Here is a 25,229-nt window from a genome sequence, read left to right on the forward strand (position 1 = left end):
CTGAATTATTAGTTCTTTGTTGATTATTTTACTGTGATTGTTTTTTTTGCATGTCTTATTATCGTTTGTCCTTTCATCTTCGAAATGGGTTTTTGATTTGTGGTTTTTTTTTATTTGGACATTGTTTATTTAGCTTTATGGGTTTTGTTGTTATGGTTTTGTTTTTGTTCATGGGATGATTGTTTTCTTTCCATTTCCGCCATTGTTTTGGCTTGATGGTGTTGTTCTGGTTTAATGGTAAAGTTTTCTTAAAATGTTTTTGTTAAAGTATGGTTTGTTTACTCTTTTGTAATTTTTTTATTTTCTTTTGTATAATTGAAATGACTTCATTTTTTGAATGGTTTTCTAAAGTTTCAGTTTTTATTTTTCTTATTTTTATTTTTCTTATTTTCTGAAGGTTGTAATAGCTTAACTTTGTAGAGATTGTTGTTCTTTTCAGGGCTGGATTTCTATTATTAGAAATAGAGGAAATTAATTTGTGTTCTTGTTACTAGAAATATAAAAAAAAAATTATGATTTGTGAGAAAGAAAACAAAATTTTTCGTACTACTAATGTCATGTGGTATTATGATTTCTGACATTGCTAGATCTTTTTCCATTTTCTGCTTAGTTGTTCTCCTTCTTTGGTCTCAAGCACGAATGTGATAGCATATTGATGTCATGTTAGGCTCAAGTGCAAAGTTCTTTTAAACTTTCATCAGGTAAGATTTTAGTGTTTGTGTTTGATTCGGGTACATGACTATCACATTGAATTTTAGTATTAGTTCCTTCAAATATCGGCTAAGTTGTGTTCCTTTACTAGGTTGATTCCCTTCCCAGATCTTCATTGCAGATGAAGATGAAAGTGAAGGTTATGTTTAATTTTTTTTTTCATTTGGTTCATAAATCAACCTCAAATACTCTTTATTTCCTTGATTGAAGAATTAACAAATATATAGTAATAAAGAAACAAAGCATCTGTTATCTGTTGTTGACATAATGTGGTGATGAGTGCATAAGTGGTTTAATTTCCATGTTGAAATAGTCAAGCACACTCATCCATGGAAGTTGAAATAGTCCCACCAGAAGCCAAAGTTTTGCTCCTCAAGCCAAAGTTTGAGCTTTGAAACCTCATGAGATTAAAAGCTTCATATTAGATCAAATTAAAAGCTTGGGTATGTGTTGCTAATTTTTTTTAAGAAATTGCATTCCTTTGTATAGTATTAGCATTATTAAATCTTTTTTCACTCTTTTAGTCATATTATTGTTAAGGTATGAGATTTAATCTTTTAAATTTTGAATTTGTTTACTTTTTGTTGTAGTGACAGGAGCTCCTCACTATCATGTTTTTCCTTGAATTTGAAACTGAGAGGTAGATGCAACTAGCATACGTGGCATGGTAAAATTGTTTAATTTTTAGTTTATGAAAACAACATTGTATGACTGCACAACAAATTAGAACAAACCATTTTGAATGTTTAATTTAAAAAAAAAAATGATATACAAGTGTAGGTTTCATATATGTTTTACACTCCACCATTTTGAATTGAAATGTTTTTTTTAGTGTTATATTGCGAGTGCTTATAATTGGAAGCAAGCAGTGTAGAATCAAGAAAATGTTATTGTACTCCAACATTATCTACTTTATTGAGAGAATGCTTAATACAATTATTTTGTTAAGTTAATAAATATTTTTTTTTTCCAGAAAAATCTATACTTTCAAATTTTTGATTGTTTGTTTTATTTTTATTAGCTATATTAATATTGTTATTTACTTCCAATTTTATTCACTTTTTAATTGTGCATATTCACTACTAGAATTTTCAAAATTATATGGAAATTTTCGTGCAAATTTTTTACAAAAATTCGCAGGAAAAGAGTTTCTTGCCATTTTTTCTACAAATTTTGATCGGTAGGTAATACCTTCGTGGGTAATTAATTACCGTGGAATTTAAAAATTTGCAGGAAATTTCTTGCAAATTTTTTTATGAAAAATATTCGCAACAATTTTTCCTGCAAAACAAATCAATCTAAAAAATCGCAGGTACTTTTTCTTGCAAATTTACATTTTGCAAGTAATTTTTTTACGTATTTTAAATTCGCAAGTAATTTGTAAGTATATTTTTTTTACCAATAATTTTGCAAGAAAATTTGCAAGAAACTTTTTATAAATTTAAAAAAAAATATAATTACTCTTTGGGGACCTAATGATGTTATTTTAATATATATATATATATATATATATATATATATATATATGTTAAATGTAATTTTATTCTATTTTGAGTTCTGTATATGTTGATATATTTTATATTTTACAATTTAATTAAATAAAATATTTATTGTAGTTTTAATTAAATAACTTTTACACATTAATTTGTATAAAATAAAATATATTTTATATTTTACAATTTATGAACACGTTATCTAAATATTTTAGATCAATAATAAAAAAAAGAGAGTAGGCTTCTGCAGATAATATAGAAAACAATTCACTTTCATAACTAGAATAAATTATATTGAGGAATGATAACATGTTGGACTTGGAGTATGAATTCTTAATAAAACTAAAAAGTTACACTGCGAATATATAACACCAATAATTACAGTGATGTGCAAGGTTTCTTCTCTTCAAATATCCACAAAAAGTTTTCTCTGAAACTTTGTATAGATATAAATCTGCAATCGAAGGTAATTGATAATGTTATTGAAGTTTAATGCGAAAGATAACAGTCAATACGCTTGCATTATTTAGATAATCATTACAAAAAATAAATTCAAATGTTGAGTAAGCAAAAAAGCAAGTACCTCTAATCCACAGCCAATGCCAAGTAACTCAACATGCTCTTGGAAGGAAAGGACTTGCACCAAGAAGAGAAAAAACTTATATGAGTATAAATTTATAGTGTTATAGGAGTAAAAATTTATATGAGAATGATCCTAGATTATGTCCTTATGAAAAGCATAAACATAAATTACTGAAAGAAAATCATTCTGACATGATAAAGACCATAAAACCAAAGGGAAAAGAACTCTACATCTAATTACCTGAGGAAGAAGAAGATTGTATACACATCTCAAACCTAATGATTAGCCTAAACCCTAAACAATAATATATATATATATATATATATATATATATATATATATATATATATTCGAATAAATTTGTTTAGATTTAAATGCCATAATAATTATATTTCTTAAGCTCTAACTTGAATTTCTAATTCTTCATGAAGATAATATATAATTATATTTTATTTAGTTTAATTAATATGGCCTAATCTTGGCCATGATCCGGACAACAATTTAGAGTAGTTGTAGACCGTTCTCATGGGGGTAAAGACTATCCCACAAATTTTGGAATCAGTAAGCTTGGACCTGGAAATGAACTCTTTCCCCTATTTGGTTTCAATGGTCATTCCTCAATTATAGCAACCTGAGCGGAACAAGATAGAAGATATGTGTTTGACTTTGTGTTGGGATAAGAGAAGAGAAACTCACAGCTTCCCTGACTGTGTCATAGTTTGTGTATTTATATGTTAGTTTTCAAATTGAAATATAATTAAGACAAAAAATATCTAGCTACAAGTATGATGTCGAACCAGTTCATATTTTAGGGGAATAGTAAGAAAGACATAATCCTGAATAGAAAATAAGCAACTAATAGCACAATGTATCAAAATTTGGCTCTTGATATGAAAATTTGGAATGTCTTGCAACAAAAAAGCAGGTCCTCCTCCAAGAATTTATAGAAGCACTGAAAGCTTCCTTATTAGATTTCAATTGTAGAACATCATCAATCCAAGGATAACATCTAGCATATGCAAGTTACAACATTCCAAAATAAAATAAAATTGAATAATACATCAAGTGAAGAAAAATCCATGTCATCATACATATTACTAAGAAAAATATTAGCAGGTAGTTTCCAAATGCATGAGAAGTATATGAAAAAAATAAGCAGTTGCCCTTGCAACCTCATATGCTTCCTACAATCAGTTCAATGATGTTTCCTAAATGTTGTAAAAATGGAAGTGTCTAACTTAATAAGAAACAACATAATAGTTATCAAAATCAAAAAATTAAAAAGAAAAACCTCTAACAGTGAAACCACCCATCTATATGCTCCTAGATTATGTAGTCTTTTGCCAAACCAAGTCCATATTGTGCAGGAACACACTGTAGTCAAATCTCCGAAGCTTGTCGAAATTGTTCAACTCCCTTCACGTAGAAAGGTTTAGAGTTTAACATGTCATTAATAAAACAGAAACAATTGAGCACTAATAGAACAACTTCATCAAACATTTGTTAAATACAATACACTTTAATATTTTTCAAGTATTGGTTTAGAGACAAAGTATTCTATACTGTCTTCTGCATTTCCTAAGTGTTATAATTTGATAAATTATAAAAGAACTAAACATAAGTATAGCCAAACCACCAGAAAAAAAATATAGCAAGGAAATAGAAATACACCAAATTCAAAATCCAACCAGATAATGCTAACTAAAGGAACCAAAATCCATCTATTACTTTGTATCAAAGGAAAAATTTTCATAAATGAGGAACTTCTATTACAAAGCCTTTATATACTGCAGAATATCAACCAAGAGGTCAATTATAGTTGTCTAACAAATGACAGTTATAAATGACTTCAATAGAAACTCACAAGGAAAAATATGTTTGACTATTTTTCAAGGCTGAAACCGTATTGTATTTCACTATTTGTATGATCATAACAATGAATTTGTAATTCTTCATGAAGATATAATACAGTAAAAGGATATTACATCGGTTTTTTTGGGCATATTACATCGATTTTATAACCAATGTTATATCAGGCGATGTAATAAGTAGAAAACATATTACATCGGTTGTTAGAACCGATGTAATATAGAAAGCAGATATTACATAGGTTATTTATGGGAACCGATGTAATATCTTGTACTATTTGTTTTTAAATACAGTATCGGTTTTTCTACTTTCTAAACCAAAACTTGCAAATTTAAATAGATTCCAAAGCAGACAGTACTTGATAATATAAATCATGTGCACTAGCATATTACAAGCCGTAACATCATCCGCTTCAATTGAAATTAATAAAATGGTATATGTCACTCACTCTAAGTAGCAATTTGTAAAATTAACAAATTTATAAAGTAAAACAGAGAACGTAGCCTTCCGTGTCCTGATGTGTTATCACCTCTCTCCTTTAGCACCTGTAAAACAAGTTCTTACATAAATATCTCCTCATTTTTTCCTAATCATATTATTTAACGCCAACAAAAGAACAAAAAGCATAAAAAACACATAACACCCACAATCATCAACATTAAATTTATTACAAATATATGCCTCTTGTCCAAATTACCAATTCTAGAAGCCATGATTTCCTTAACAACCACCTTACAAAGCTAATTAATTAGCACTTTGGTGGCACGCAACTATTTTGAAAAACCATTGTTAAATGAATCTGCATGCCCCTATTTTTTTGAATGTTCAAATGAATCCATTGGGTTACATTAGTTTTAAATTTTTTTAATAAAGTCCTTGCCACTTGATCACTTTTATGCATTGTTAGATTCAACAACACAATCAAGAGTTGTAGAAACTGCAAACCAAATGGCATGCATTTAAAACACAATTAAAAGGAAAGTGATTAGCCTATAATTAGAAAATTAACATCATGCTCAAACACTAGAACAGTTAGACCCTACTACAAATTTAAAGACTATGTTGAACATCCCATTAAAATGCTTAGGGAATAATTCATTTTTATCCAACAACACCATATACATAGGGGAAGAAATATATATTCTCTAACTCGTAAAAAATTTTGAATAAAAACCTATTCCAGAATCCAACATCTAAAAATTGGATTTGCAAATCTAATTATGAAATGGCACCATGCACCAATAACTTCATTTAGAATACAAACCAGAGAATACAAACCAGCTGCTCTTAACATGGGAAAGAAAAAATATCTCAATTTCTGACTCTTGTTAAACCTTGGTCATTCGTTTCACTAACTTGCTAAACCATTATAAGTGACAAAAGAAAAGTTGTCTCAATTTCTTGCTTCTGCTGGCTAAAATAGGTTCACATTTCACCATAAACTATATAATACTACAATCCAAAAGTTTCACAAGCCAAAATCCTATTATAGTTAGAAGCCAAATGAGAAAAAAAAAGCTATATATTCATAAGTGAATCCAAACCATCTAATTCATATATTCATAAGTGAACCCAATATTCAAAAGGCTTGATTAAAAATTGGTATCATCAGTGCTTCACAAGTGCCTTCTAATTCATATATTCAGAAATGATGGAGAGGAAACTCACAAAATAAAAGCAGTGTCGCTGTGTGTTCCCGACCCACCACGATCTCTTTGACCAAAAAATGGAAATCCACGCCCTTCTTCCTCTTCACATTCTCGTTTAGGTTAACCTCTTCGCTATCGCTTAATCTGAAGCAAGGAAACATGAAAGAAGCAGAAATCGGCGGCAACCGGTGCGGCGCTCTGACCAAACCCCAACCTTAGAGAAGCGGCGGCAACTGGTGCAGCGCTCAGACCAAACCCTAACCTCAGAGAAGCGGCGGATGGAGGCGCGACTGGTCTGACTACGGGAGGCGACTAACGGCGGACGAAGCTCCAGTGGCGTGGAGAGGGTGGCAGCAACAAGTGGCAGTCGCGGCAGCAGCGTTTTTCACGAATGACGTCGGAGACCCCTCGACGACGCGGTGCTACGGTGGCGGGAGAGCTGCAGCGCGAGGGCCAGCAACAGCGGCAACGGCCGCGACACTCTGACCAAACCCCAACCTCAGAGAAGCGGCGGATGGAGGCGCGATTGGTCTGACTATGGAGGCGACTAACGGCAGACGGAGCTCCAGCGGCGTGGCCGTGCGGTGGAAGCAGAGTTCCAAACCAGAGAACGACGGTGGCCGAACGGAGGGTTGCGCGGGCAAGGGTTTGCGGTGGTTCAACAAACGACGGTGGCAACGGCTGCTTCGACGGCGAGAGGTGGAGGAGCAGTTCGCATTTGCATTACAGTGGTGGAGCAGAGGAGCGGAGCAGGGGAAAAAGTAGCAGACACGAAGAAGAAAACGAGAAATGAGAGGGAAAGCAGCGGGTGTTGTGAAATTAATTCGGGTACTACATCGGTTATTAGAGAGAACCGATGTAGTAGTGTTTAAAATTTGGTTTTTTGATTACTTTTCTCGAAAAAAATTAATGTTACATCGGTTTTATTTATAACCGATGTAATAATAGTCTCAGTATTTTCAAAAATGCCACCGCGCACTGTACTACATCGGTTTGCATGTAAATGTTGTAATATCTTGTTGTAATATACCATTTCTGCACTAGTATAAGTTCACCCTTGAGCAATGAATTATCATAGCAAGTGTCAACACCCAATTTCGTCCGGGTAACAATGATAAAATAAAGGTTTAATTAATCGTAAGGTACCCAGTTTGGTACTAGAGTGTCAAATTGGTACCCGCTTTTAAAAAAGTGTCAATTGCATCCCAACTTTTGAAAATTGTTTCAATTAGGTCCCTTTCAGACAGAGTTGACTAACGCCGTTAGTCAACGTGCCACGTGTCAATCTGTGGGTTTTTTGATTTTTTTTAAAAAAAATTTAATTTTTTCTTAATTTTAATTTTTTTTTAAATTAAAAAAAAAATTAAAAATGCCACGTGTCAAGTCCCTGTGTGTGCCACGTGGCATTGTCAGTGCCACGTGGCATTGTAATGCCACGTGTCAGTGTCACTATCAGATGCCATTGTGATGATTTCGATTTAGTCCCTATTTATGTTTTTTCGTTTCAATTTAGTACCTACTTATGTGTATTTGATTCAATTTTGACCTAATAATTTTTAATAATTAAAATATTTTTTAATAAAATTAAAAGTAATTAAGTATAAAAGTTTAAAAAAAATTAAGTATTTGATATTTATATTAAAATTTAGTAGTAAAAGTCATTTTAGTACTTATAAATAGCATAACATTCATACAAATAATAAATTTGGTCTGAAATTGAGAGAAACATTATAAATATTAGTACTTAATTTTGTAAAAATATTTATACTTAATTATTTTTAATCTTATAAAAAATGGATTACAAAAATATTTTAATTATTAAAAAAAAAATTGGGACAAAATTGAATCAGATACACATACTTAGGTACTAAATTGAAACAAAAAGACATATGTGGGGACCAAATCGAAATCAACACAATGACATCTAATAGTGACACTGACACGTGGCATTACAATGCCACGTGGCACTAACAATGCCACGTGTCAACACAGGGACTTGACACGTGGCATTTTTAATTTTTTTAAAAAAAATTTAAAAAAAAATTAAAAAATTAAAAAAAATTAAATTTTTTTAAAAAAAAATCAAAAAAACCACAGATTGACACGTGGCACGTTGACTAACGGCGTTAGTCAACTCTGTCTGAAAAGGACCTAATTGAAACAATTTTCAAAAGTTGGGATACAATTGACACTTTTTTAAAAGCGGGTACCAATTTGACACTCTAGTACCAAACTGGGTACCTTACAATTAATTAAACCTAAAATAAAATAATTAATTAATTAATTAAAGTTCAATTGAGAAGAATAAATAAATAAATAATTAAGAAAAGAAAAGAAAAAAAATATGTTTTGGTTTGAGAAAAAATAATTATCTATTTATTTTATTATTATTTTTATTTTTATTTTATTTTATTTTAGTTTTGTTTTATTTATTTATTTGTTTATTTGGGCTTATTATTTTGATTATTACATTATTTTTCTTTCTATTATTACAACCCCTTTTTTTATTTTACGTCTCTCATTCTAGTTTAATAAAAAAAAAAGAAAAAAAAAGAAAAAAACGAGAGAAGGGAAAGGGGAAAGAAAGAGGTAACGTAAGGTCTCTCTTTTGTCAGACCCATGCATGCTATGCTATCATGGTTTTGTATTGGGAAGGGTCTGTGGCATGGTCATGATGGCTAAAGGAGCAGGAAGCAACATCTGCTCTCAGCCTTGTCCCAAATTTCGAAATTGGAAGGTGCAGAGGGTTACATAATAAAAGGGGAAGATTCATGAGAGGAAGGGGCTTTTTTTACTACAGAGAGGGGAGAGGGCACTAGAAATCAGTGAGGGAGAAAAGGAGTTAAATTTGAAAACGGAAGCAAAGCTGTTAGTGCATTAAGTTTTATTTTCACGGTAAGTGTTCTTAACTCCTCCTTAGCTTATGTTACCATGACTTGATGTTGCTGTTGATGTTCATGGGTGTATGAATTAGAGCTTCTGTTAACACGTGATTTGATATTGATTTGATATTGATGTTCATGAATGTATAGATGAAAGATGGTTTGAGATGAGCATAGTTACATCTGTTATTCATTTTTTTTATTCCCATCGCACCTGGGTACAGTAAAGAACAAAGCACAATGTTTTCTTTTTTTTTTTATTATTTTTCATTTTTTATTTTTTGATTGTTAAGATATGTTCCTGTTTGGTGTTACTGCTGTCCGAATGAGTGCTGAAAATTACCAAACCAGAACCCAAACATTTCACCAACAGTTATATTCTGCAGAACACATTTTCACACATTTCACTAACTTTCTCGTCACACATGCATAAAAATACAAAATAAAACATTGACCCGAAAGCAGTACTCACACACTGCATTCCATCATCCTTCGTAGTCCACTCATCCTTTCATTTTCACTCCACCCCCATTATTTCTGTGCAACACAAACACAAGATTCCTCCATTATCATTCTCACATTCACCTGCATAAAAATCAATAAAAAAAAACAAAAACAAAAATAAAAAAAACAGATTCACTATCCTTAGCCATCGCTCCAACGTTTTCACAACACACCAAACCCTGGCGTCTCACGACCCAAAAAATCCAAATTCCAAAACAGAGAAACAGTGCCGCCGGCGAGTCAGACTTTGAATGGGCTGAATGAGGGTAACTCCGTCACGGCTAGGAGCACTGTAGTGGGGTTCTGTGATGCGGATTCCAAACCTTGGTGACTCGCGTGAGAAGAAGAACGAAAGGCTTGGGGCGCAGCGGAGGCGATCTGGGTCGCGAAGGCCAGGGGTTGGGTTTCCATGGTGCTCGCGTGTCCCAATCACGGTGGCCGATTCGGTGACAGCGGCGTTGGTTGATCGTCAGAGTCGCAGTAGCCGACTGGTTCTGTGGTGCGCGAGAACGGAGTCGTTGCGTCTCGCAAAGGAGGTCGACGTCTCCGGCACCGGTTGGCGTCGCCGGCAAGCTAGTTGCGCGGCGGTGTGTTGAAGCAGAGATGGGGGGCGATGACGAGAAGGAAGGGTCTCGTGCGCGTTGGAGAGGGAGAAAGAGATGTGTCACCGATGGGTGATGGTCAGCGTCGTCGCCGGCGTCCCTGGTGGGTGTTGGTGTTGTGAGTGGGTGAGGCTCTCTGGCCGTGAGTGAGAGTGGTGTGGAGGAGAAGAAACTCTCTTTAGGGTTTTGCTTTTTGTGTTTAAGAGTTGTTTTGGGTTGGACCCTCTATTAACTTTCTACACCACTGTTTTAATGTTCTCACACCCTTGTTGTTACTTTTTCAGCCCTTGTTTTATTATGCATGCACCTCCTTGCTGATGGCATCACTATTTTTACTAACCCACACTCCTATGTCATTGTGCGCTTTTTTTTTTGTTTAGTTTTGTTTACTTCCTGCAGCATCATGTTTACTGAACTCACTCCCTCTGCATTTTTATTGTCACTTTTGGGCTTGTTTTATATTCTACTTATTGCACTCCCATCTCTATTAAACACACCTCATCATACTTTTCCTTTTTTTTTACTTTGTGCACTCCCACATGTGATAATCCTGCACCTCCTTCGTCTTTGTTTATTGTCTTTGGGCCCGTTGTTGTATCTATTTTGTGCACCCCCACTAACTACCCATGTACCCTCATATTTTTGCTTTCCACTTTCATCCTTCTTAATTAAATTGTTTCTTTTTATTTATTTTTTATTTTTATTTTGTTTTATTTTTGTTTTATTATTTATTTATTTTCGTTTTTTCTTATTTTATTTTATTTTATTTTTATTCCTAGAAAACCAAATATTCGAAAATTATTAAGAATTACAAAAAAAATAGAAAAAATCTAAAAAACGAAAAATACTCTCTTTCACTTTATTGTGTCTGTCCGGTCGCTCGCACCGTGTGACACTCTTTTTTTAAAAAATACCAAAAATAATTTTCTTTCCCTTTTAGTGTCTGTCCGACCATCCGCGTCGTGTGACACGTATTTTCAAGTAATTCAAAAAATACAAAAAATATATATATAAAATTTTTAAAATATAAAAAAATCACCATTTTCAAACAAAGAGTCCTTGAATAGAACTACGTGATCCTTAATTCTCTCCACCGTGAGATACGTAGGAGAAAGGCCAGTTCTTGTCAGGTTCACCTCTAAAAAAAATCAAATATTTTTCTCATTTGTTTTTTTTTTCAAATATCTTTTTAAGAACTACGTAACCCTGATTTCTCATTTTTAATGAGAATACGTAGGACCAAGGTCAATCATTGTCGGGCCCAAAAAACAAAAAAATTATTTTTGTTTCTTTTTAGTATTTTTGTCTTATTATTTTTGGGGAAAATTAATATTTTGAAAACCACATTAACTTTGCATTTTTTTAATTAAAGGTACCGCCCTTGGGCGGGCGCGGTAGGGTGCTAACACCTTCCCTACGTGTAACCGACTCCCGAATCCAAAATATGGTTTTTTGCAGACTTGTCTTATCTTTATGGTTTTCCATAGTTTTCCAGAATAACTATGGTGGCGACTCCTAAATCTTTTTGAACCCGTTTCTTTTTTCGATTCGCCTTCCCGTCGCGATTCCGGTTGCGACAGCTGGCGACTCCACTGGGGACGCTAGAGAGTCAAGCTTTTTAATTAGATATGCGGACTGAATGTGGTTTTCCTTTTTTTTCTTTCTTTTTTATTTATTTATTTTCTTTTATTTCTTTTTTCCCCTTTCTTTTATTTCATTATTATTATTATTATTATTATTATTATTATTATTATTATTATTATTTTGTCTCTTTTTTTATTTTGTATATTCTTGTCTCTATTTTAATTTATTTATATCTATCTCTTGGAATGATTGTGTGTAAATTGTTTCGCATATTTTGCTATATATCTGCCTGGGAAGTTTTCTGGTTGTTTTGCAGGTGGGGGTTATGATATGCATCATCCTCCCTCCACACACACACTTTGTGCATATCATGAGGGGGGCCCTATACCCGGGTCTGTGTAACTTAGCGTTAGAGGGGATTATGTAGCAGTGCCACAGTGGATGAACTTCCCAAGTTGTCATTGTGAGAACCCCAGCTAGAGTTTGTTTACTTTGTTGGTACTCCCACATCTTGTTGTCTACCAACTATTGTGGGAAATGCCTAGAAGTAGGCCATAGCTCTAGTGACCTTGATCCTTAAGTATTAGGGAACTATCCTGGCGAGCGCATATATTTTACCTTAGGACCATTAGGCATCGAACCTCTGATAAGGCACAAGGGAAGACATGTGCATTACCTTAATTCTCATCTTATTTTGCTCGCTTTAGTCGAATTAGCAATGAAGCCATGTGTCTGTACTTTCTTTCACGGCATCATCATACATGCATTTTGATTATTTGTTCATGCATAACATGTATTTTGTCATGCCATGCCATAACATTTCTTGTGATTCTAGGTCAGAAATTTTAAGGCTGTGATTGAGTTTGTGAAAAAAAAAAAGAAACACAAGAAATTAACATGGGATTTCAAGTCGGAGGGAATTTAGGGTCGGATGCCTTGAAGAAGAAGTTACCTATCAGGGTTATAGATAGCAATCTGAATGGTTTAAGGGAAATAGTGCAACAAATGAAGACTATACAGAAGAATGCTTTCAAGAAGCGGTATGGGAACTTATTGAGGTTGTTGAATGTGGAAGTCCAAGCGTCGGCAGTCACCGCTTTGGCCCAATATTATGATTCGTTGCTCAGATGTTTCACCTTCCAGGATTTTCAGTTGGCACCAGTAGTAGAAGAGTTCGAGCAGATTTTGGGTTTGTCGGTGGAAGATAAAGTCCCTTACAGATATTCTGAGCAACGAGCATCTATCTCTACGTTGGCAGGAATCTTGAAGGTACACCCTGCTGAGCTAGAGAGTAAAATGGCCTCCAAGGGCAACTCGAAGGGGATCCCCCAAAGGTATTTAGAAGGGCACTTGCGTCGTTTGGCTGAGAAAGAGATAGGGGAGACGTTCATGGATGTGTTGGCTCTCACACTATATGGAGTCGTGCTCTTCCCTAACATGGAGAATTTTGTTGATCAAGCGGCCATCGATGTGTTTGTTGCTTACAAGATTCATTCAGAAAGTCCAGTCATTGCGGTTCTAGCTGATGTGTACGGGGGTTTGAATTTGTGCTACGCACTCAAGAGGAAGAAGATGCTATGTTGTGTACCTATATTGTATGTATGGTTTATATCCCGAGTCCGCTTGGGTACAGTAAATGCTGAATGTCAGATTGAGGAATTGCCACATGGCGACGTTGAAATTCGAGGGGCGAAAGAATGGGCCCAATTCTGTGCAGGTTTGAATGGGGGAAAGATTAGATGGTGTGTCCCTGGGCTGCCCAAGTCGCATGTCATTTCTTGTGGGGATTTCCCTAACGTCCCTCTGATAGGTACCAGAAGTTGTGTGAATTATAACCCTGTTCTGGCTCAACGGCAGTTTGGGTGTCCAATTAAGAGCTCTCCAACTCCAGAATCTCTGGTCGCCATATGGACTTATTATGAAGAAGGAATTTCTCAAGATCTAATTCGACGAGTTAGGAGTGCCTGGGGTGAGGTTTTGCGTGCAGAAAAAGACCCAAGGCCATGGGTAATGGACGGGAAAATATCTTACCGACGATGGATTCTGGATAGGGTTAATATGATCAAGTTACCTTTCAAATCGGACTCTCCTGCTCCGGGGCGATTGGAACCTGCTGAGTTTGAGGAGGTGAAAGGGCTAAAAGAAGAGATCGAGAAGATGAAATTAAAAAATGCCAAATTAATTAACGAGCTTCAAAGTCTCTGACATGAGTATGTGGATCTGAGGCGTGATAATGAGGAAATGACAAAAGCGTATGAAGGGATTCTTAGGCAACAAAGAGAAGAACGAGATCATGCTTTCAGAGTGAAACAGGATTTGGCCGCAGCAAGCACCGCATTAAAATCAAGGGACCGAGAGAGAGATGCAGCAGCAGCATCTAAGCGCCAAAGGGATCAGTTGTGTGAAGAATTTAAGAGAGAGAAAACTGAAGCACTGAGACGGTTGCACAATGCTCAAATGAGAATTAGTTAGGTTGAACAACAAATGAGAGAGGTGGTGTCGACCTATGAGGTGAAGATGGACGAGGAGCGTTGGCATAGAGCTGAATTGGAAAAGGAACATCGAGAGGTGATCAGTCGGATGAATGAGTACACAGCCGAGCAGGAAATGACTATAGAACATTGGAAGAGATGTTTCTCACAGCTAGCTTCCTTGGCGAATGGAGCAATTGAAGAAATCCCACGATTATTAGTTGAAGCAGAGGCTGCACTACCGATCTTCAATCCACCAAGGGAGATTGAAGCCTTATTTAATCATTGCAAGAAGTTGATGAGGGAGATGAAAAGCATGATAGTCAGGGTTAGGGAATAGGTTTTATTTCTTTTCTTGTTTAATGAATGTAGAAGACTTGTTAATGGTTGGGTTGTATCAGTTTCGTGTTAATTTCTATGATATATTTACCTTAACGTTCTCACAGCTTTAAAATTTCCGACTAGAATAAATGTTTTGCATTCATTTTATTTCTTTTCATTCTTCGTAATTCATTTCATTTAACGAAATAATAGAGCAAAATCAAATACGACGGCAAAATTTCCACGACACCCTTATCGCACACGAGCTAACCATAGAAGCATGGAAGATTGGGAAGAAGCCCATGAAGCTGTGAAGGCTGACATTAACGAGCTAAAGGATCAAGTGGGCCAAATCCTAGAGGCTTTGAAGTCACTGAAGGCTTCAGGGGAGGCCTCATCCGCTAGGGTCGAGGAGAATGCTCATTCTTATGGTACGCCTCTAGGCGCGTCAGTTCCGTTCCCAATGTACGGTTTGCCTCCGGGATACACTCCTCCAGTTGGAGAATATTCAGATGCAGAACAAACTTCTTTCTCTTTTCCTGCAGCTAACAACACACTATCGAACGGTACTCAAGGACCGATGTTAGCTTCGACACCCGTGACAGGAGCGGAGATGAATGAGACAATCACATTCACAGGACCGAGGATGACTGTGGCGCCCCAGCCTCCGAAAACATTCATCGATGCAGATGCTGCGACTAAAGCTGCACCACACGCTACAGTCCAAGCAATATCCACTGTTGTTGATGGGGCTAAGAGTAAGCTTGAAATTCTTGAGGAAAGGATTCGTGCCATTGAGGGTGGTGGAAGCTATGGGTTCGGTGATGTGGCGAGATTAAGCCTGGTTCCTGGTGTGATGATACCACACAAGTTTAAGGTCCCAGAATTTGAAAAGTATCACGACACCACATGCCCTAAAAGCCATCTGACAATGTACGGTAGAAAGATGGCTGCTTATGCCTATGATGAAAAATTGCTAATACATTGTTTCCAAGATAGTTTGGCTGGGGTAGCATTGAATTGGTATACACACTTGGAGCCATCTCGAATTCATTCCTGGATGGATTTGGCCGACGCCTTTGTGAAACAGTATAAATACAACACAGATAGTGCGCCAGATAGATTGCAATTGCAAAACATGGCCAAGAAGGATACTGAGTCCTTCAAGGAATATGCACAACGGTGGAGAGAGTTGGCTGCTCAGGTTGAGCCACCTCTACTTGATAAGGAGATGGTGGCGACGTTTGTAAACACGCTGCAATCACCATTTTATGAGCATGTGTTGGGAAATGTGTCTTCCAATTTCGCTGATATCATCATCATAGGGGAAAGAATAGAAATCGGGTTAAAAAGTGGAAAGATTGCATATGGCCCATTCGCGGCTGCAACTCCTAAGAAACCTAATTTTATTCCTGGAAAGCAGAAAGAAGCGGAAGTACAAGCGGCCTCAGTGATGCCTGTGTGGGAAAGTCGGACTCCTACGATTAATTATCGACCACACTTGAACCAACCTCCTTATGTGGCCAATGCAGTGTCTGTTCATCAAACACGACCTCAGCAGCAAGGGTTTTATCAACCGTCGAATCTTTATCAACCACAACGTGCTCCAAACAATGCTTGGAAAACCGAACCTAACTCGAATTTCAACAGAAACGCGGGACAAAACGCTAATCTAAGGAGGAATCAAGAGAGGAACTTCGTTCATTTCACTCCTATTCCTATGTCATATACGGAATTGTTGCCTCATCTCCTCCAAAAGCGTTTGGTGGCCATTTGTCCAATGAAGCCTGTGCAACCTCCGTTCCCCAAGAATTATGATCCAAATGCCAAATGTGATTATCACGGAGGGGGAGTTGGTCACTCTATTGAGAATTGTGTGTCCCTTAAACACAAGGTGGAAGCTTTAATCAACTCAGGATGGATAAAGTTCCATGAAGACAAACCTAGTGTTGAGGCTAATCCCCTTTCTGGTCTTGGGAACCCTTCGACAAATGCCATTGAGGTTAAGAAACACTAACTGGTGAGGGATGTGAATGAAATTCGAAACTCCAAGCGGTTTTTTTTTGAGACACTATTAAAATTAGGTTTGTTAAAAGGAGAATATAACCTGAGTAAAAAGTGTGGATTCCATCTGAGTGCTAAACATTCTATCGATGAATGCACAGAGTTCGAGGATGTTCTACAAAATCTTATAGACAGAAACTTTGTGCAAGTATGTCACGGACACATGGAGGATGAAGTATTTGCACAAGATGGTGCGGAACCCGGTGTGACTTTGCCAGAGCCATTGGTGATTCATTTCACTAGATCCACCTCTACCCCGACAATTCAAGAAAGACAATCTATTATTATCCAAACACCCTCCCCATTTCCCTACAAAAGTGAGAAAGCTGTCCCATGGAAATATGGTGCATACGTGTTGGGTGAGGAACAACGGGTAGGTGGTCAACCTAGCAGTGGTGAGTCAGTGGTGAAAAATATATCAGGCATCGGTGGAATTACGAGGAGTGGTCGAATCTTTACGCCTCCAAACTTGATGAAAGATGGAGTTGGCAATAGTGAATCAACGAATACCAAAAAGGCTAAGGAACTCTTGAAAGGGAAAACCATCCAAACCGACGAGGGTCTAAGAAAAGACAATGGGAAAGAAGTATCTGATGAGGAGGCTTGCGAGTTCTTGAAGTTCATACAACAAAGCGAGTATAAAGTGGTCGAACAGTTGAATCGCCTGCCTGCTCGAATCTCACTTTTAGAACTACTCATGCATTCAACCTCTCATAGAAAGTTGTTAATGAAGATACTCAATGGAGCGCATGTGGAGCAAAATATTTCTCTGGACAGTTTTAAGGGAATTGTTAACAATATCACTGCTAACAATTACCTCACGTTTACCGATGAGGAGATACCTACTGAAGGGAGGGGACACAACAAGGCTCTCCATGTCTCTGTAAAATGCTTGGATCATGTCATAGCACGTGTATTGATCGACAATGGATCTTCCCTGAATGTAATGCCAAAAACAACATTGGGAAAGCTACCGTGTGAAGGTATTCACATGAAACCAAGCGCAATGATAGTGAGAGCTTTCGATGGGAGTAAAAGAGAAGTAATGGGAGAGGTAGAATTGCCAATCCAAATAGGGCCATGTGTCTTTCAAATAACTTTCCAAGTGATGGACATCCTTCCAGCATACAGTTGCTTGTTGGGTCGTCCTTGGATTCACTCAGCGGGCGTAGTACCTTCAACCTTGCACCAAAAGTTAAAATATGTCATGGGTGACAAATTAGTGATTGTTTCAGGGGAGGAAGATATTTTAGTAAGTGGGCCTTCATCTTCTCGCTATATTGAAGCAGCAGAGGAAGCCCTCGAGACAGCCTTCCAACCTTTGGAAATTGTGGGAAATGCCTATGTGGAGCCCTTTCCAATGAACCCACACTTGTCGCGTACTTCCCTTATGACGGCCAAGGTCATGTTGAAAGAGGGATATGAGTACGGAAAGGGGCTAGGCAAGTACGAGCAAGGATTGATGTATCCTTTAGAAGTCACTGAGAAAAAGAATAAATACGGCCTTGGATACAAGCCTACTAGAGAGGATAAGAGGAGGCTGTCGGAAGAAAGGAGAGAGCGCGGTGTGGCTCGAATCCAAGGAAAAGAACTGGGGTTAGGAAAGATTCACATCTGCGACATCAAAGATAGCTTCCGCAGCGCGGGATGGATCAACACTAGTCAGATAGCAGCTGTCAGAGATGAAGATGAACCTGAAAGCTCGATTTTTGTGCAGCCTTGTGCTCCAAATGCGCTACTCAACAATTGGGAGACTTTGGATCTACCCGTGGTGTTTAATTTGGTTAAAATGTAATATTTTTAATTTGTCCTATTGCTTTACCCGGAGCTTTAGGATTCATGACTTAACGGGATGACACCTTTTCCTTTATGCTCAGCGTGATAATCAATTTGTGTTTGCTACCTTTGTTATCTTTGTTTGCATTTTTCACTGTTGTTTGTTTATTTATCTTTTTTATAAACTCAAATAATGCAGATATGATAATGAATGTTTTAAAAATAACAATGTCGATATCCCTAACTTCGAGCACCCTGTCAATAATATGGAAGATGATTATGAAGGTGACTCGGAACCCTCCCCTGAACTAATGAGATTAGTGGAACAAGAATCTAGGGAAATAAAATCCCATCAAGAAGATGTTGAAGTGTTTGACCTAAGTGAGGGGGATGAAAAGAAAGAAGTGAAAATTGGCACGAGTATGAAGAAAGAAGTGAAAGAAGAATTGTGTGTGTTGCTAAAGGAGTTTAGGGATGTGTTCGCTTGGTCGTACAATGATATGCCTGGTTTAAATACTGATATAGTACAACATAAGCTTCCACTCAAACTGGAATGCCCTCCAGTCAGACAAAAGCTAAAAAGGATGAAACCAGAAATGTCATTAAAGATTAAAGAAGAAGTGCAAAAGCAATTTGACGCTGCATTTCTAGCTGTGGCAAAATACCCTCAATGGGTGGCAAATATTGTACCCGTGCCCAAGAAGGATGGGAAGGTTTGGATGTGCATTGACTATAGAGATTTGAACCGGGCGAGCCCAAAAGACAACTTCCCATTACCGCACATCGATACATTAGTGGATAATACAACCAAGTTCTCGCTATTTTCGTTTATGGATGGCTTCTCGGGATATAATCAGATTAAGATGGCACCTGAAGATATGGAAAAGACCACGTTTATCACATTGTGTGGGACATTTTGCTATAAGGTGATGTCTTTCGGGCTTAAGAATGCTGGGGCCACCTATCAAAGGGCCATGGTGGCGCTTTTTCATGATATGATGCACAAAGAAATTGAGGTTTATGTAGATGACATGATCGCCAAGTCTGAGTCAGAAGAAGAACACATCCTCAACCTAAGGAAATTATTTGAGAGATTGAGGAAATTTAAACTTAAACTAAACCCAGCAAAATGCACATTCGGTGTGAGATCTGGAAAGTTGTTGGGTTTTGTTGTCAGTCAAAAGGGGATAGAAGTCGATCCCGACAAAATGCGTGCGATAATCGAAATGCCTGCTCCCAGTACAGAAAAGGAGGTACGGGGTTTCTTGGGCAGACTGAACTACATTGCTAGGTTCATCTCCCAGTTAACCGCCACTTGTGAACCAATATTCAAGCTATTGCGTAAAAACCAGGTTGTTGAGTGGAATGAAGACTGTCAGACTGCTTTTGATAAAATCAAACAATATCTACAAGATCCTCTTGTGTTACGCCCACCCGAACTGGGGAAGCCACTCCTTATGTATTTGACGGTACTCGATGAGTCAATGGGTTGTGTGTTGGGTCAACATGACAAAACTGGAAAAAGAGAGCATGCCATATACTACCTGAGCAAGAAGTTCACGGAATGTGAACAACGATACTCGTTTTTAGAGTGAACTTGTTGCGCATTGGCATGGGCTGCCCATCGTCTAAGACAATACATGTTGAGTCATTCTACCTGGTTGATATCCAAGACTGGCCCTATCAAGTATATTTTTGAAAAGCCCGCTCTCACTGGAAGGATAGCCCGGTGGCAAATGCTATTGTCAGAATACGACATTGTGTATGTCACTCAGAAGTCCATCAAGGGTAGTGCTTTGGCTGAATATCTGGCCCAACAACCCGTTAACGATTACTAGTCGATGCAACCCGAATTTCCAGATGAGGACATCATGACCTTGTTTGAAGATGACCAAGAAGATGAGAACATAAAGAAATGGACGTTATTATTCGACGGGGCTTCTAACGTCATGGGACATGGTATAGGGGCAATACTAATATCTCCAGAAAACCAATACATTCCGATGACAGCAAGGTTGTGTTTTAATTGCACAAACAATATCGCTGAATATGAAGCATGCGCTATGGGCATCCAAGCCGCAATTGAGTCAAAGGCAAAATTTTTGAATGTATATGAAGATTCAGCGTTGGCCATCCATCAATTAAAAGGGGAATGGGAGACTAGGGATCCGAAGCTGATTCCGTACAGAGCTTATATCATGGGGTTGGTGGAGTATTTTGATTCCATTGAATTTCAACACATTCCGCGAGAAGATAACCAATTGGCAGATGCCTTAGCCACTTTGTCATCAATGTTCGAGGTTAATCGAGATGGGGTATTGCCAATGATCCAAATGAAGAGCCACGAAGAGCCAGCATATTGTCACTTCATTGAAGAAGAATCAGATGGTAAGCCTTGGTATTTTGATATCAAACGCTACTTAAAAACCAGGGAATACCCCGAAGGAGCATCTGAGAATGATAAAAGGACACTAAGAAGGTTGGCTACAAGTTTCATTTTAAGTGGAGATGTGTTGTACAAGAGAAATCATGACATGGTTCTCCTTCGATGTGTGGATGCAAAAGAAGCCGGGTCAATATTGGAGGAGGTTCATGGAGGTACCTTCGGCACACACATGAATGGGCACTCAATGGCCAGGAAGATATTGAGGGCTGGTTACTTTTGGTTGACCATGGAGAGTGACTGTTGCATGCATGTGAGGAAGTGTGAGAAATGTCAGAAGTATGCAGATAATATTAATATGGCGCCCACTACCTTAAACGTAATGTCTGCACCATGGCCGTTTTCAATGTGGGGGATAGATGTCACCGGGGCTATAGAGCCAAAAGCCTCAAACGGACATAGCTTCATTCTAGTTGCAATTGATTATTTCACTAAATGGGTGGAAGCTGCTTCCTACGCTAGTGTGACTAGGAAGGTTGTGACTAAATTTATAAAAACAGAGTTGATTTGTAGGTACGGGTTGCCTAGCAAGATAATCACTGATAATGCCACCAATCTGAACAATCAAATGATGGCCGAATTGTGTAAAGGATTTAAAATTCAGCATCATAATTCTTCTCCTTATCGTCCAAAGATGAATGGGGCAGTCGAGGCTGGTAATAAGAATATCAAGAAGATTGTACAGAAAATGGTGGTCACGTATAAAGACTGGCATGAGATGCTTCCCTTTGCTTTGCATGGGTATCGCACTTCAGTACGTACATCAACTGAGGCAACACCTTTTTCTCTGGTGTACGGAATGGAGGCAGTACTACCCTTCGAGGTAGAAATCCCATCCCTACGAGTGTTAATGGAGACCCAGTTGGAAGATGCAGAATGGGTTCAGGCCCGATTTGACCAACTTAATCTCATTGAGGAAAAAAGGCTAGCAGCAGTGTGTCATGGACAGTTATACCAAAGAAGGATGAAAAAGGCGTTCGACAAGAGGGTGCGCCCTAGAGAGTTCCATGAAGGCGAGCTAGTCTTGAAAAAGATCTTACCTATACAAAAGGATCATAGGGGCAAGTGGACTCCAAATTATGAAGGCCCGTATGTGGCGAAGAAAGCATTTTCTGGTGGGGCACTAATTCTCACAAGGATGGATGGAGAGGAGTTACCGTTACCGGTCAATTCTGATGCGGTCAAAAAGTTTTATACATGATGATTCCTTAATAGGAAGTGCTACTAGGGGATATTGACATTGTCTCCAAATTTTGTTGTATTCTGCTTTGTTTTTCATTCAATAAACACCATTTGTTTCTCTCCATAAATTTAAAGCAATGAATGTCACGCTGAGTTCATAAAGAGAATAATGAATAAAAAAGAAGGGAATAAAAGTATGTGCATACTAACGAGGCATCACGGGTACATTCACTAAGAGTAGACTCATTTTTGGAGGGTGTCGTGGAAAAAATTAGTAAATAAAAAGGCAAAAAATAAAGCTTCATATGAACTTTATCCATGCATCCATGCATTTATGCATCCTCACCGCATTACATCTTTTGCCTAAAGATTGAATCTTGTCGGTTAAGCATTCAAGCAGTGTTTACTGACACATCAAAATCAAACTTCGGGTTCTCCTTTCATATATGGACATTCTCCCCTTAGTTTTCTTATGTTTACATCAAGGCCCTCTCCGATGGAATGGTCATTGATTTTCTTTCTTTACATCAAGGCCCTCTCCGATGGAATGGTCATTGATTTTCTTTCTTTACATCAAGGCCCTCTCTGATGGAATGGTCATTGATTTTCTTATGTTTGCATCAAGGCCCTCTCCGATGGAATGGTCATTGATTTTCTTTCTTTACATCAAGGCCCTCTCCGATGGAATGGTCATTGATTTTCTTATGTTTACATCAAGGCCCTCTCCGATGGAATGGTCATTGATTTTCTTTCTTTACATCAAGGTCCTCTCCGATGGAATGGTCATTGATTTTCTTTCTTTACATCAAGGCCTTCTCCGATGGAATGGTCATTGATTTCTTTGTCACAACATGATCCTCTCCTTTAGAATGGTCGAGTTTGTTTTCTTCTTTTGATCACGACCCTTTTCTTTGAATTGGTCTTTGTATATGCTTATTTTGTTTTTTCCTCTTTTCCTTTAAAACCCAAACGAAATTAGTGTTTTTATCTTTACTCATCTTTTACTTTGATAACCTATGAAAGTTAAAATTTCATACTATCAAGTAAAATCTAAGTAAAGAGGGGCAGCTGTCAACACCCAATTTCGTCCGGGTAACAATGATAAAATAAAATAATTAATTAATTAATTAAAGTTCAATTGAGAAAAATAAATAAATAAATAATTAAGAAAAGAAAAGAAAAAAAAATATGTTTTGGTTTGAGAAAAAATAATTATCTATTTTTTTTTTATTTTTTTTATTTTTATTTTACTTTATTTTAGTTTTGTTTTATTTATTTATTTGTTTATTTGGGCTTATTATTTTGATTATTACATTATTTTTCTTTCTATTATTACAACTCCTTTTTTTTTATTTTACGTCTCTCATTCTAGTTTAATAAAAAAAAAAGAAAAAAAAAAGAAAAAAACGAGAGAAGGGAAAGGGGAAAGAAAGAGGTAACGTAAGGTCTCTCTTTTGTCAGACCCATGCATGCTATGCTATCATGGTTTTGTATTGGGAAGGGTCTGTGGCATGGTCATGATGGCTAAAGGAGCAGGAAGCAACATCTGCTCTCAGCCTTGTCCCAAATTTCGAAATTGGAAGGTGCAGAGGGTTACATAATAAAAAGGGGAAGATTCATGAGAGGAAGGGGCTTTTTTTACTACAGAGAGGGGAGAGGGCACTAGAAATCAGTGAGGGAGAGAAGGAGTTAAATTTGAAAACGGAAGCAAAGTTGTTAGTGCATTAAGTTTTATTTTCACGGTAAGTGTTCTTAACTCCTCCTTAGCTTATGTTACCATGACTTGATGTTGCTGTTGATGTTCATGGGTGTATGAATTAGAGCTTCTGTTAACACGTGATTTGATATTGATTTGATATTGATGTTCATGAATGTATAGATGAAAGATGGTTTGAGATGAGCATAGTTACATCTGTTATTCATTTTGTTTATTCCCATCGCACCTGGGTACAGTAAAGAACAGAGCACAATGTTTTCTTCTTTTTTTTCATTTTTTTTTGATTGTTAAGATATGTTCCTGTTTGGTGTTACTGCTGTCCGAATGAGTGCTGAAAATTACCAAACCAGAACCCAAACATTTCACCAACAGTTATATTCTGCAGAACACATTTTCACACATTTCACTAACTTTCTCGTCACACATGCATAAAAATAAAAAATAAAACATTGACCCGAAAGCAGTACTCACACACTACATTCCATCATCCTTCGTAGTCCACTCATCCTTTCATTTTCACTCCACCCCCATTATTTCTGCGCAACACAAACACAAGATTCCTCCATCATCATTCTCACATTCACCTGCATAAAAATCAATAAAAAAAAACAAAAACAAAAATAAAAAAAAAAACAAATTCACTATCCTTAGCCATCGCTCCAACGTTTTCACAACACACCAAACCCTGGCGTCTCACGACCCAAAAAATCCAAATTCCAAAACAGAGAAACAGTGCCGCCGGCGAGTCGGACTTTGAGTGGGCTGAATGAGGGCAACTCCGTCACGGTTGGGAGCACTGTAGTGGGGTTCTGTGATGCGGATTCCAAACCTTGGTGACTCGCGTGAGAAGAAGAACGAAAGGCTTGGGGCGCAGCGGAAGCGATCTGGGTCGCAAAGGCCAGGGGTTGGGTTTCCATGGTGCTCGCGTGTCCCAATCACGGTGGCCGATTCGATGACGGCTTCGGTGTGGAACGGAGTTGGTGGCAGCGGCGTTGGTTGATCGTCAGAGTCGCGAAAGTCGCACTAGCCGACTGGTTCTGTGGTGTGCGAGAATGGAGTCGTTGCGTCTCGCGAAGGAGGTCGACGTCTCCGGCACCGGTTGGCGTCGCCGGCATGCCAGTTGCGCGGCGGCGTGTTGAAGCAGAGATGGGGGGCGATGACGAGAAGGAAGGGTCTCGTGCGCGTTGGAGAGGGAGAAAGAGATGTGTCACCGATGGGTGATGGTCGGCGTCGTCACCGGCGTCCCTGGCCCGCCGAAATGGTGCAACGCAGGTGGGTGTTGGTGTTGTGAGTGGGTGAGGCTCTCTGGCCGTGAGTGAGAGTGGTGTGGAGGAGAAGAAACTCTCTTTAGGGTTTTGCTTTTTGTGTTTAAGAGTTG

The 25,229-nt window shown here is 37.6% G+C and overlaps 1 protein-coding gene and 1 pseudogene across 1 annotated transcript; both read left to right on the forward strand.

The window, feature by feature from the left end:
• The first annotated feature begins 12,061 nt into the window (after nt 1-12,061).
• LOC146884763 (uncharacterized) lies at nt 12,062-14,082 on the forward strand. The gene has a single exon (XM_085676020.1). The coding sequence runs from the start codon at nt 12,775-12,777 to the stop codon at nt 14,080-14,082; it is 1,308 nt and encodes a 435-aa protein (XP_085532146.1). The 5' UTR covers nt 12,062-12,774.
• Nucleotides 14,083-14,614: 532 nt separating this feature from the next.
• On the forward strand, nt 14,615-23,342 carry LOC146884764 (uncharacterized; annotated as a pseudogene).
• Nucleotides 23,343-25,229: the final 1,887 nt, after the last annotated feature.

The sequence above is a fragment of the Vigna unguiculata genome, chromosome 7, assembly GCF_037176805.1.
Source record: "Vigna unguiculata cultivar grain cowpea cultivar isolate G323 ecotype 2 chromosome 7, ASM3717680v1, whole genome shotgun sequence".
Taxonomy (NCBI): domain Eukaryota; kingdom Viridiplantae; phylum Streptophyta; class Magnoliopsida; order Fabales; family Fabaceae; genus Vigna; species Vigna unguiculata.